This window comes from Zeus faber (genome assembly GCF_960531495.2).
Source record: "Zeus faber genome assembly, chromosome: 17".
NCBI classification, from domain to species: Eukaryota; Metazoa; Chordata; class Actinopteri; order Zeiformes; family Zeidae; genus Zeus; species Zeus faber.
Genome location: NC_137204.1, coordinates 21,816,614 through 21,829,113, shown reverse-complemented (window position 1 = coordinate 21,829,113; position 12,500 = coordinate 21,816,614). Strand labels below are relative to the sequence as shown.

At 43.9% G+C, this 12,500-nt stretch overlaps 1 protein-coding gene across 2 annotated transcripts; it reads left to right on the top strand.

The window, feature by feature from the left end:
- The first annotated feature begins 1,181 nt into the window (after positions 1-1,181).
- exd3 (exonuclease 3'-5' domain containing 3) lies at positions 1,182-9,470 on the top strand. 2 transcript variants are annotated; one of them, XM_080017538.1, is made up of 13 exons: positions 1,182-1,205; positions 2,384-2,578; positions 2,664-2,717; positions 4,771-4,910; positions 5,031-5,125; positions 5,432-5,505; positions 6,393-6,431; positions 6,856-7,007; positions 7,195-7,324; positions 7,452-7,647; positions 7,793-7,902; positions 8,696-8,852; positions 9,131-9,470. In XM_080017538.1, exons 2-13 carry the CDS (start codon positions 2,471-2,473, stop codon positions 9,220-9,222), a joined length of 1,347 nt encoding a protein of 448 aa, XP_079873664.1. In that variant the 5' UTR covers positions 1,182-1,205; positions 2,384-2,470; the 3' UTR covers positions 9,223-9,470. The 2 variants fall into 2 exon arrangements, with proteins under 2 accessions (XP_079873664.1, XP_079873665.1); XM_080017539.1 differs by lacking the exon at positions 1,182-1,205 and adding an exon at positions 1,223-1,359.
- Positions 9,471-12,500: the final 3,030 nt, after the last annotated feature.

Below are 12,500 nucleotides of genomic sequence, written 5' to 3'. Positions count from 1 at the left end.
GGGGGGGGGGGGGGGGGGGATTCTCCGAGGTGGTGGAGTCCCTGGAGGCCCGCCAACAAAGGACCCCCCCCCCCCCCCCCTTTACCTGTGGGTGGAGGTACACCCACAGGTAAACACGCTCGCTTGAACCCTGAACCGGCTTGTGATGGTATGCCGATGAAGGCCATTTAAGACCTTTAGAGCAAAGTTATTCTTCCACGTCAAACATTTCAACATATTGTGGCAGACTCAAAGTAAAGGCATGAGCCTTACCGCAATATGGAGTAAAAGCAGTTTTGAAGATGGACAGTGGACAATAGAGTGAATTAAAGTAGGGTTTAGGATTAGGGTTAGACTGGAGAGTGGATATTATATATTATATATTATTATATATTATATAAATAAATAAACAAATAAATAAACAAACAAACAAACAAACAAATAAACAAATAAATAAACAAACAAATAAACAAAAACAGAATGAATGAATTTTAAAAAAGTATATATATATATATATATATATATATATATATATATATATATATTGGCTTGTCTTAATTCTAGGAGCAAATTCCAATTCATTTTTCCAATCGACAATACTACATCAACGGTAACTACTGTATCGGCTTCTCCAAACCTTGGATAACCATGACGCGTGCGCCATGAAGCCATCACTGAGACCAGAGTCAGGGTTCAGATACGCTACATTTGGATATTCAAATCAAAATGATGCACAGAGACGGACGAATTTTGCAAAATCTGTTCCACATCCCGTCATATTTCGGACCGGCGAGGTCCACCCAGCGCGTGGCCCTCTTGGGCCGTCCAAATGATAAACAGGGGAACACCTATAGAAGGCCGGCGAGCAAATTAGGATAAAATTAGGATAAAATACAGGATACGACACAGACGTTAAACACAAACAATTTTATTATTTCATTATAATTATTTTTTTTAATTACTAATTCGAATGTAAAAACGTCTGTGGAATTGCATGTTCATTAAATATAAAAGACACAATGTAGGCGTTTGTTTTTACACGCAAATCACCGTTTTCACGTGCCCCCCCCCCCTCGCTTAAGCTTCTCACGCTGTTGGTAGGACCCAATACTACTAAACCGCCCCCCCCCTTTTTTTCCCCAGATAGTGGTATCGCCCGTTCGTTGGCCAATCCGTTGACAGCCGAACCCGGAAGTGCCGCACGAGCTTCCCGCAGGCAGCCGCAGGTGAACACGTGAGAGAAGTTGATGAAGTAAATAGTAAATACTAACCAAACGGAGGTCGAGCGGGTCTGAATTAGCGTTGCGAAGCCCATGTCGGGGCGACGAGGCGTGCGCTCGGCCTAGAAAAACATTTGAACGACGTGCTAATAAAGATATGGTAGGTGGGGGATATTAGTTCCAGAGGTTAGTCCAGTAAAGTACGTTGGACTGCTCCACAGGAAAACAATGGCTGAAGAGAGGTCTGCGCCTCTGCAGTACGATGATGCGTTTAATGGTGCACATTCAGTGATGCACATTTAATGATGCACATTTATTCCAAAATGCTTTTTGGATTAAACGTATGATATACTATATTTGTCATGGTTAGTGCGTTTACCCAACACGTCAGGGTGTGTGTCACAGGGCAAGGGAGGTTCAGATATTGTGAAAAGTGAGTAATAATGACATAGAGTGTTCTCAGGTCGGGCGCCATGATCCACCAGCAGGTTATTTGGGAATGCAGATTTGAATGACCAGCAGGAAGAGCTCTACGGAACTTTTGAGATGGCTGGGCACAATGGTCCAGAACCAGGATGAGCCGCTGTCCTCTGGCTGACTCGGAGCAGGGGCCCGGGTTACCTCCCGTCTCCAGCCCTTCTCAAAGGGGGACTCCGATGGGGGGGGCTGAAGTGGCACAAAAGAGGCCGGCGATGGTCGTCCGGGGGATGGGCGCCGGCGGTTCGGCTATTCCGCTCGTCCCGGTGCCGCCGCTCCTCGCTCCTCTCCCTCGTCTGTAGAGCTTTTTCTTTTTTTCCCCCTGTACGACCCCGTCCAGGAAGTTGCGTCCGCGTTCTGCTGCGCTTCTGATGACCTGGCGGAAAACTGCGGCGGCTTCTGTCTGCGTTTTATTTTCCTTGCGGGTCAATTACACAACATAATTCCCCCTTGCTGACAGTATAAACAGACTGTCTAACTGTGGAGGGCAGACACAAACGACAATGTCTATTAGTTCATTTAAAATAAGAACCATACGTTTTCATGATATTCAATGTCCAACAATTTTGATAGTGCACTAACTCGCTCTTCTTCAATTAATCTGTCACAGCGGTTTTTTTTCTTATTTAGAAGAATTTATATTTGTTTTTGTTTTTTTTTAATTTATTCTTGTGTTTTGCATGACGTGGTGCTTTTCTGTCTCTTAGGTCTCACCTCCCGGTGACCCCTCAGATCCATCCTAGAAGAGCGTTTGTTGGTCCTGCAACGTCAGGCGTTGAATCTGCCGACTGGCCATGGATCCCAAGGACCCCGCTGTGGACATTAACCAGCTGAAGTCGATGGATCCCGCCGAGCTCCAAGAGCACATCGTCAAACTGCAGAAGCTCAAGCGTTACCGTGACGTGGGTGGCAATATTGACATACTCTGATGGAACCGAAATCTGAGATGAAGTGCTTCATAATTTTCCTTCTTCCCTTTGTCCTCAGGTAGCAGTAATAAGTGTTGAATTCAAGCTACAACATGTACTGGATATGGAAGATGTAAGAAAATATATTGTTTCATTGTATTGTGTGAGGTTTTTTTTGTCGAATGCACTTTTAGTTTGAATTTACAAATGATCATTTGTTTGCAAATCTCCCCAAGCCATAGCAAACACGTTTGGGCGAAATTGCTGCCGAAATAACCCCAAAAATACCCTGAGATATGCTATATTAAACATTTTAAAATGTACAATATAGCACATTCAATAAATATATTATGAGAATCATTTCTATAATCTGGCCTTCAATTCCGTTTTATGCAGGTACAATGTTATTTTATTATGTGATGTTTTTTCACTAGCTTTCTTTTCTTGCCTTTTTTAATTAAGACTATTCTTTATATTTGTTTTGACTCATTCATTGTGTTTTATCTGTTCTTTTAAACTTTGTTTTCTCCTTTATGTGAAGCATTGTGTAACTTGTAGCTTCAGAATGTTTTCAGACCCCTTCATCTTTTGCACATGTTATTGTGTTCATTTAAAATGGATAAAATCACCATTTTTGCCCCTCAATCTACACTCAATAACCCATAATGACAGTGAAAACATGTTTATATGAAAACATGTTCATTTACATAAATATTCAGACCCTTTGCTTTCGCACTCCAAATTTTGGTCAGGTGCGTCCTGTTTTGCTTTAACTATCCTTGAGCTGTGTTTAGAACGGGATTAAGGTCCACCTATTTTAGAAAGGCACAAACCTGTGTATATAAGGTCCCACAATTCACACTGCATGCCAGGACCAAAACCAAGCCATGAAGTCCAAGGAACTCTCTGTAGATCTCCGTGATAAAGTTATGGCGACACATAGATCAGGGCAGGGGGGGCATTAAAACCCATTTCTAAAGCTTTGAGTGTTCCCAGGTGCACAGCGGCCTCAATAATTGTGAAATGGGGGAAAAAAAAATTGGAACCACCCGGGCTCTTCCTAGAGTTGGCCGTCTTGCCAAACTGAGTAACCAGGCAAAAAGAGCCTTGGTCATGGGAGGTGACCAGGAACCCAACGGTCAACTTAAGAGAGCCTCGGAGGTCCTCCGCCGAGATGGGAGGACCTGCCGGAAGGACGACCAACTCAGCAGCGCTCCATCAATCAGGCCTTTAAGATGGAGTAGCTGGACGGAAGCCACCCTTGAGTCAAAGGCATAAGACAGCCCGCAGGGAGTTTGCCCAACCGCGTTAAAAGGAAAAGGTTCTCTGGCCTGAAGAGGCGAAAATTGAACTCTTCGGGCAGAACATCAAGCACGATGACTGGCGAGCACCAGGCGCTGCTCATCGCCCGGATAATGCCATCTCTGAAGCATGGAGGTGGCAACATGGTGCTCGGGCGGTGCTTCTCGCGCTCAGGGACGGGGCTGGTCAGAAATGAGGGAGGGATGAGTGCAGCCAAATACAGAGCAATGGTTGAAGAAAACCTGCTCCGAAGCGCACGTGGCCTCAGACTTGGGCGACCGTTCACCGTTCAACACGACAATGACCCCCAAGCATACAGCCAACACAGCGCTGGAGGGGCCTCGGGGCGAGTCTCCGACTGTCCTCGAGGGGCCCGGCCAAAGCCCTGACCTAAACTCCAAAGAACATCTGTGGAGAGACTTGAAGATGGCCGCTCAGACGCTTCCCATCCAATCTGACGGAGCTCGAGGGGATATGCCAGGAAGAATGGGATTAATGGGACTTAATGGGATTTACCCAGAAGACTCAAAGCTGTAATTGCTGCCAAGGGGGCTTTTACAAAGTACCGAATTGAGGGTCTGAATACTTAAATAAGTGAGGGATTTCAGTTTCTTGGTTTTATATGAATTGGCAAAAAACTCTAAAAACATGTTTTCACTTTTTCATTATGGGTTATTGCGTGTAGGTTGATGGGCAAAAATGGCATTTTTATCCATTTAAAATTACATCCTCAACACAAAGTGTGTTGAGGATTGGTGTAAAGGGGTCATTCTGAAGCCAATGTTTAGAAAAGGTTCATATTCATAAACGTTACCTACCATTATACTGTATTATGGAATATGTATGTTGTTAACCCGCTTATTATCCATCATTTTCCTCTACAGATCTGTATTCCTCTTATTCTGCAAGACAGGGTGACGTTAGTAGAGTCCTTTGTCACGGGCCACCCTCATCTAGAGCTCCACCTGGTCACACTGCTGGACTCCTGGTGCCACCCTACCTTCGCTCTGGAGACCATCACAAAGTACGACACGTCTGCGTGCACCGGTGGACATCCAAACCCAAAAATATGGATGATCCGATGGCAATGGGTTTTCTTTTTGTCTGTGTGCGTGTTTTGGTGGATGTGAATGCACATTTGTAGGTTGTATCCTGACCTGTCCCGCATCGCTCAGATAACGCCCAAGAGTCTGACCAGCTGGGTCTTTCGGCTCCTGGAGAAGTTCAACATTGACTCAGGTGTGTCCGTGTTTATGTGCGAAGCATGAAGCTGCTTTTCGAAGTTGAAGGCACGATATGTCGGGCGCCCATGCTTGGCTGTTTCCGGAACAACTTTTAACCACGCCCACACCAATGCAAGCAAAGGGAGCACCGACCAAACCCGACCACTGCTCTAACACCCGTACCTCGCAGGAGATGTGCAAGATGCCTGCCATGTTTTTTGGCATCAACAGAGATCTGTTAGCGGAATAGGATCCATCCCGCTATCCCGTTGTATTCACTGTCCACGTTTTGAAAGTGAGCGCGGTTTCTTCTCGTTCCCAGCGCTGTGTCCCCACGCCGTGCGCCTGAGGAAAAAAGGCACTTTACATTTCCTGATGTACAAGAGGTTCACCGAGGTAAGAAGACGAACAGGCTTTCAAAATCTGGAAATCACCCCTGTCTCAGATCTGAAATCTGAGACAGGGGTGTCAAAACGTTGTATTTTTTTTTTACGACCTTTCTTGCTCATTTTAACTGCGCCGCCGTTTATAGAAGGCAGAGCTCTGGTGTGACGTGAATATTTACAGGATTTCAGATCAGGTTTTTCATCGCTTTAAGTCTTTGGATTCTAACTGAAATACTCCTGCAGCTCTCTGCGTTTGAATGCGTGAGCGAGACTTCCCATGATGCAAAGCAGGTGCATCCTCGCCGTCCACGTCTGCTTCTTCAGTTAATGTCTGAATTGACTTTCAGACGTCGGAGGAATGCATGTTGTTTACATTACTGTCTACTTTCTTTAAGACAAGCAGAACAATATGTGCTATTTGCATTTTGATAAAACACGTATTAATCCGCACTATTCAAGTGATTTGACATTTGAAATCAAATGGACCTGACTAATTCGAGTTGTGAAACAATGCAGTCATTAAAAAAAACCTTTCAATCAAATATATTTTCCAAGGATATTCCCCTTGAAATAGCATGATCAGACATTAATTGACGCTTGTGACTATATTTGCAGATTTCCATTTTAGATGAGTGCTTGTACTGGTTATAGACGGCAAAACTTTGTTGCCCCGTTTTGACTTTCTCGAAGCCCTGCTGTACTATACCTCGATCAGTTAAAACGTCACATTTGGGGCTCGTTGTAGGGTGGAAAAGTTGAGGATATTTCCACCCGAGACACACTTTGGGGACTTTTGGGGGAGTTTTGAACGGGCTACAAGGAAAGTCGATTTTAACTAGAAACAGATTCCCTTCTATGTGACCCATTTATTTTGCCCTTCTATCTTTGGTCTTTTAGAAAATTATGACGGACCAGAACTGGAGTGATCATGTGAAGGTATTTTGTGTGTGTGTGTGTGTGTGTGTGTGTGTGTGTGTGTGTGTGTGTGTGTGTGTGTGTGTGTGTGTGTGTGTGTGTGTGTGTGTGTGTGTGTGTAACCTGCTTTACAGTATGTGTGTGTGTGTGTGTAACCTGCTTACAGTATGTGCAAGCGTGTGTGTGTGTGTGTGTGTGTGTGTGTGTGTGTGTGTGTGTGTGTGTGTGTGTGTGTGTAACCAACTTACAGTATGTGCATGTGTGTGTGTGTGTGTGTGTAACCTGCTTACAGTATGTGCATGCGTGTGTGTGTGTGTGTGTGTGTGTGTGTGTGTGTGTGTGTGTGTGTGTGTGTGTGTGTGTGTGTGTAAAACCTGCTTACAGTATGTGCGTGCGTGTGTGTGTATAACCTGCTTTACAGTGTGTGTGTGTGTGTTTGTTGTAGGCGATAGTGGCGGATGACCCAGAGTTGCAGAGTCATGTGGTGACGAGGTTAGAAAGATACCGCAGCCCTCAGTACGTCGCCCGCTGGTCGAGGGAGTTCAGCAAGACGCCCAACGCACAGGAAGGCCAGCGGGGCCCCGCCTCCGACCTCCAGTAAGCCCCAATATCTGGCTCCAGTTCTCCCCACACCTGTCTATGTTATACTGGACCCGGGGAACACGTCCAGCAGCTAGATAGTGCAGATAGATAGAAGCTTGTCATCACGCTCCTTTTTTACACAAGCCTCCATTCGAGAAATGCAGTTTCTTAAACCGCGTTGCACCCGCGATGCTTCCCCTAGTGAGGAAGAGGAGGAGCCGACGCCGAATCCGAGCTGCGACAGTTTCTACCAGCTGCCACTCGCCAGCGACAAGGTTCACTTCCTGGACACGGTGGAAGGGCTCCAGACGTGCCGGGAGGCCGTGTACAAGGTAGAGTCAAAAAAGAAAAACCCCCAAAAGAAACAAAACCGGAGCAATCGAACTCCTGTCTGTCCATCGAACCAATCTGTCCGCTGAATTGATAAAAGTTTCTACCGGTCCGCGTCCTCCTGCACAGAGCGGCACCGTCGGAGTGGACATGGAGTGGAGGACCGGATTCGGGTGCATAATACCCCAGCGCGTCGCCCTGATACAACTCGCCGTTTCGGACCAGGTCTTCATATTGGACATGTGTTCTGTGGAGTTCTGCCAGCACCCCGACACCATGAGCTTCATACGAACCCTTCTCTCCGACCGCAAGGTACTGAAACTAGGTGAGGAACGGACCTGACGTAAACAGTCATTGAATACAATGAGTGATAATCTGTTATTTGATTAAAAAAAAGAAAAAGAAAAAATAATAAAAAATATTCACTCACCCCGTTTATTTTTTTGTTTGTTTGTTTATCTCTCTCAAAGCTTACGATGCAGGAGCAGATCTGAAGTGTCTTTCGGCAACCTGGCCCCAGTCCGCACAGGAGCTGCTGAAGCCGCAGAGGCTGCTGGATCTACACACGGTTCACCAGAAGGTAACTAGAGCTCCGTCATCATCTAAAAAATCATCGTCTAAAGTGTATATCCAGTCCAATGGGGGTTTTTTTTCCGCTGGCGGGTTCTTGCACAGATAAGCCCACGGAAGGGCACGAGAGAAAAAAAAGAGACGAAATGTGAAACGTCTGAATCACTTTCAATCCCCTGTCGAAAGGAATGAGTCACAACAGTATTTGCAACCGGTTCACAGTCGCGTTATCAGGTTCCCATAGACGGACCAGCAAGTGGGAAATGTTATCCTCTTGTGTATGCGGGGTTGTTAAATGTCATCCCTGGAAGGATAGTAAGATGTTTGTTTAAAAAACAATCAGCTAATAAAGCGTCAAATTAGCGTTTCTCAATCATATGTCAGGTTTTCCACTTCTGTGCTAAATGCCCCAATTCAGGAACTTCCCCCAGCAATTAGCGGTCACGTGATCAATCTCCTGATTGGTCGACGTGTGCCATTTACAACGTGCCAAACTGAATGCCTGTCCTGGACCATATTATCAAATAAAGAAGAAAGGGGGAACTTAACAAATGTTGGATTACAGATAATAAGTAATTATATGGTCTAAATTGCATACATTATTTAAAAAAAAACAAGATTAATTGATTATAAATAGTTTATCTAGTTGCATCCTTAACTGTGATATTAGCCTATTATTCTTAAGTGATGTTTTTGTTTTTTTGTTTTTTTTCCTCCAAATCCACACATTGAGTAGCACTAGCTCAGTAAAAGTAATTTCTTACAGTGATTTAAGGATTTTACCCCCACATTGCTCCACCCAGATGAAGCAAAACAGCGTGTGCATGGCCGAGAGCCACTCTGCGCTGAGAGGCCTGAGTCTGATGGTGAAGCAGGTGCTGGGGAAACCCCTGGACAAACTGGAACAGCTGTCGTACTGGGAGCGACGCCCGCTGCACCACAGCCAGATCCGTTACGCAGGTAAAAGCATTCGGGCGCCGCCGGACGTGCAGCCGAGATGTGTGTCCGAAAAATAATGACAAAAAGAAATTATAAGTCGGAATTTCGTCCTAAATACGCTTAAGACACATGATTGTGTAATCTAAGCTAATGGTACCTGGAGGTGATTTTTGCCATTTCTGTTTCCTCAGCCTTTACCCATTTCTTCACTGCAATGTTTCCTAAATTTCTGACCCCCGAGTGGCGCAATCTCTCTAACGCACCTCTCCCCCTCTCTCCCTCCCCTGTTGTCCTTCCAGCAATAGATGCCTTCTGCCTGGTGAAGTTGTTCGCTGCTCTCTCCCGCAAGCCGTCCAACTTTGGGCTGAGAGCTCAAATGCTTTCAATCTAACAGAGATCTGACATCGAAGATGATCGAGGCCGACGCATTTCAGTTGTTCGGAGAGCGGCTGTGTTCGGGAGTCCACAAGTTGCTCTTTGAAATGTGTGTCGAATGAATGCTGAATGTCAGGCGACAGCTGTTAAATATAGGTTTTTATATTTTTTCTTTCGTCGCAATTGTTTTTATACGGATGTAAGATGTTTAGGTGTTTTCCATCTACAGTGCTGTGTCACACTCATTCTGGGCAGAAGTGTCAATAGACAGTAAATATTTGCTCTGATAACTGTCTAATAAACAAATTCAGACAGTCTGCAGAATCCGTTTCTTGTCCGTGTCTGTCCTTAACCAGCCTTTTATCAGGCTGGTTAAAGTCTAAAATCATATTTGCCTCCATTGGCTCCAAAGGATTTGAAAAGATATTTGTGATCGTGGTTATTAATACTAAACTTGAAGATTTATTCAGATATTTTATGAGGGAGCAATGGGGAGCCTTACTGAACCTTTACTGGACTGACCAACGGCTCCTGATCTTGTGTGGTAGGGGGTCCCAAATGTGTCAACACACGGCGATGGGTCTGTTTGTCTGTGATCCATTATGTCAAAATGCGGACCACCTTGGAACTGCCTTTTGCCACGTCTCTCAACACACACACGCCACCCAGGGGTCCGAGGACACCCGGGTTTCCTCAAGCAGCCACCCACGGAGAGATCTGCAGGTACCCGGCTCGTAAAAGCTGATTGATTGCGACAGGCTGACGGACATTTTGCCAGACTTTGGAAATCAGTGCCAGAGAAGAATGTGGAGAATGCAGCTTAGCGGAGATCATGGAGATCAATAACACGGCCAGAAGCCATGGAGGTTTCTTGACTCAACAAAAATGGACCATCGGCCAACCTATGTTGTACCTGCTATTTTTTAACTACAGTGTTAACGTGAAATTAGCAATTATAATTTATATGCAATGTCAAATCTTTTTAGATTATTTTAGGTAGATTGTATATAGGATGCTGATGACATTTGTAGAAATCTCTAAAGTGGTGCTGTCTGAATACAGTAAACTAAAACTACAAGACTGTATGTGGCTGAATACCCAATTTTAGCCACTCAAATATACAGAAATGTTATTATACAGTTTTTCCTCAAAGCACATATCACATATCAACATAACAAAAATAAAAATAAAAAAATAAATATATATATATACACTGTGTATATACTGTATATATCATATTTATATTATTTCCATTTATTGTGTAAGAGTACATATTTGTTTATGTTATATACGTATATATATATTTATATATATGTGTGTGTGTGTGTGTGTGTGTGTGTGTATATATATATAGCATTTAAAAAATATATGCTATTACACTTTAAATGTAATTAATATAAATATTATATATATACACAGTATATATATATAGCATTTAAAATATATATATATACTATTTCACTATAAATGTAAATAATGTAAATATTATATATATATATATATATATTTATTTATATATATAAAATAAAAATAAAAAATATATTTTTTATAATTATCTTTTTCAGTCATTGAGTAAGTAGCTGGACTTACATGAGTTATATGGTGATTATGTGCTTAATTCCAAGTAGCCGCAGAGGTGTGCGTGTGTATGTGTGTGTGTGTGTGTGTGTGTGTGTGTGCGTGTGTATGTGTTTCACCCCTGGGGCATTGCACCGCAGCCCACCCAGGAAAAGTTAACCCCTTTGTAATCTGATGGAGAATCTTTCTGTTCCCTCTCTCTCTCTCTCTCTCTCTCTCATTCTCTCTCTCTTTCTCTCTCTCTCTCCTTACATAGGCTGCTGATGAATTGCATAAGGGACGTGAAATAAAATGTCATCAGCAACAGACCTGTGTAGTTCAGGACATTGATAATTAGGCATGAACATGTATATTCATGTAGATATTGTCTTTGAAAATTATCATTGACTGTTTGTGTGGCGGGCGTGGTAGTTCACCCAGGCATGGCGTGTCCACCCAGTCCATTTATTTACTGTGGAGATATGCAGGACACACCCACAGACTACAGGGCACAGGTTTCACATGTTTAGAGAGAGCTGTTCACAATTAGATGAATTTGATTAGATACAAATGAGTGAGACATATGAGTATTACAACAAAAAAAAAAGATAAAAAAAAAAAGACCTAATAAAATAAAGAGGTCATGCACGGTCCTATACAATAACTTATGGAATAAACATTGAACCAGAAGGATGAACCAAAGATAGAAATGGTGATGTTGACAATAAACCTGACATTAAATATGAGCCTTAAACAGTAAACATAATTGTTGGAAATAAGCCTTTAAACAAAAAAATAATTATGCATTTGAATAATTATTACATTTTCACACCATCACAATTATTTGCGCAGACTGCGATCATTTAGCAAAATCAAAACACAAACTGGACTTGGTTGCCATATTTCCACCGGATCTCCATTACTGGCCTTTTATAGACATGAAATAACAGAGATTTCCTGAGAGATAGACGTCAAACTGGCCACACACACACACACACACAGACACACACACGCACACACACACAGACGCAAACACACACACACACACGCACGCACACACACGCATGCACACACACACACACGCATACATGCACACACACACACACACACACACGCATGCACACAAACACATGCGCACACACACGCATGCACACACACACACACACACACACGTATACGCACACGGACAGACACACATACGCACAATGACAGACATGTACACACACACACACACACACGCACATGTACACGCACACACACAGACACACACACACACACAGACACACATGAATACAACACACAGCAATAAAATGCAGTGACCCACACACACATCTGAGAACACACACAAGGATAGGTAAAATGTAACACACACACAGATCGACAAAAGCTGACAGACACAGAAAGTTTAAAAAAAAGTCCAGTATCACACACACACACACACACACACACACACACACACACACACACAGACACACAGACACACGCACGTTAGAGCCACAGTAGCAGACACTTGCGCAGCAGTAACGTTGGTTCCCACGCACCAGACGACTGGGGAAGTGAAAACGAGAGCAACAGGAAGTGCCACACCGTGAGAGAGGGGAGGGGAGGGAGGGAGGCAGGGGAGGGAGGGAGGAAGAGAGGGAGGGAGGAAGGAAGGAAGGAAGGGAGAACGGGGAGAGGAAACGGCGAGGGAGAGCAGAACAAAGAGGGAGGGAAAGAGAGGGTGAGAAAGGGGGG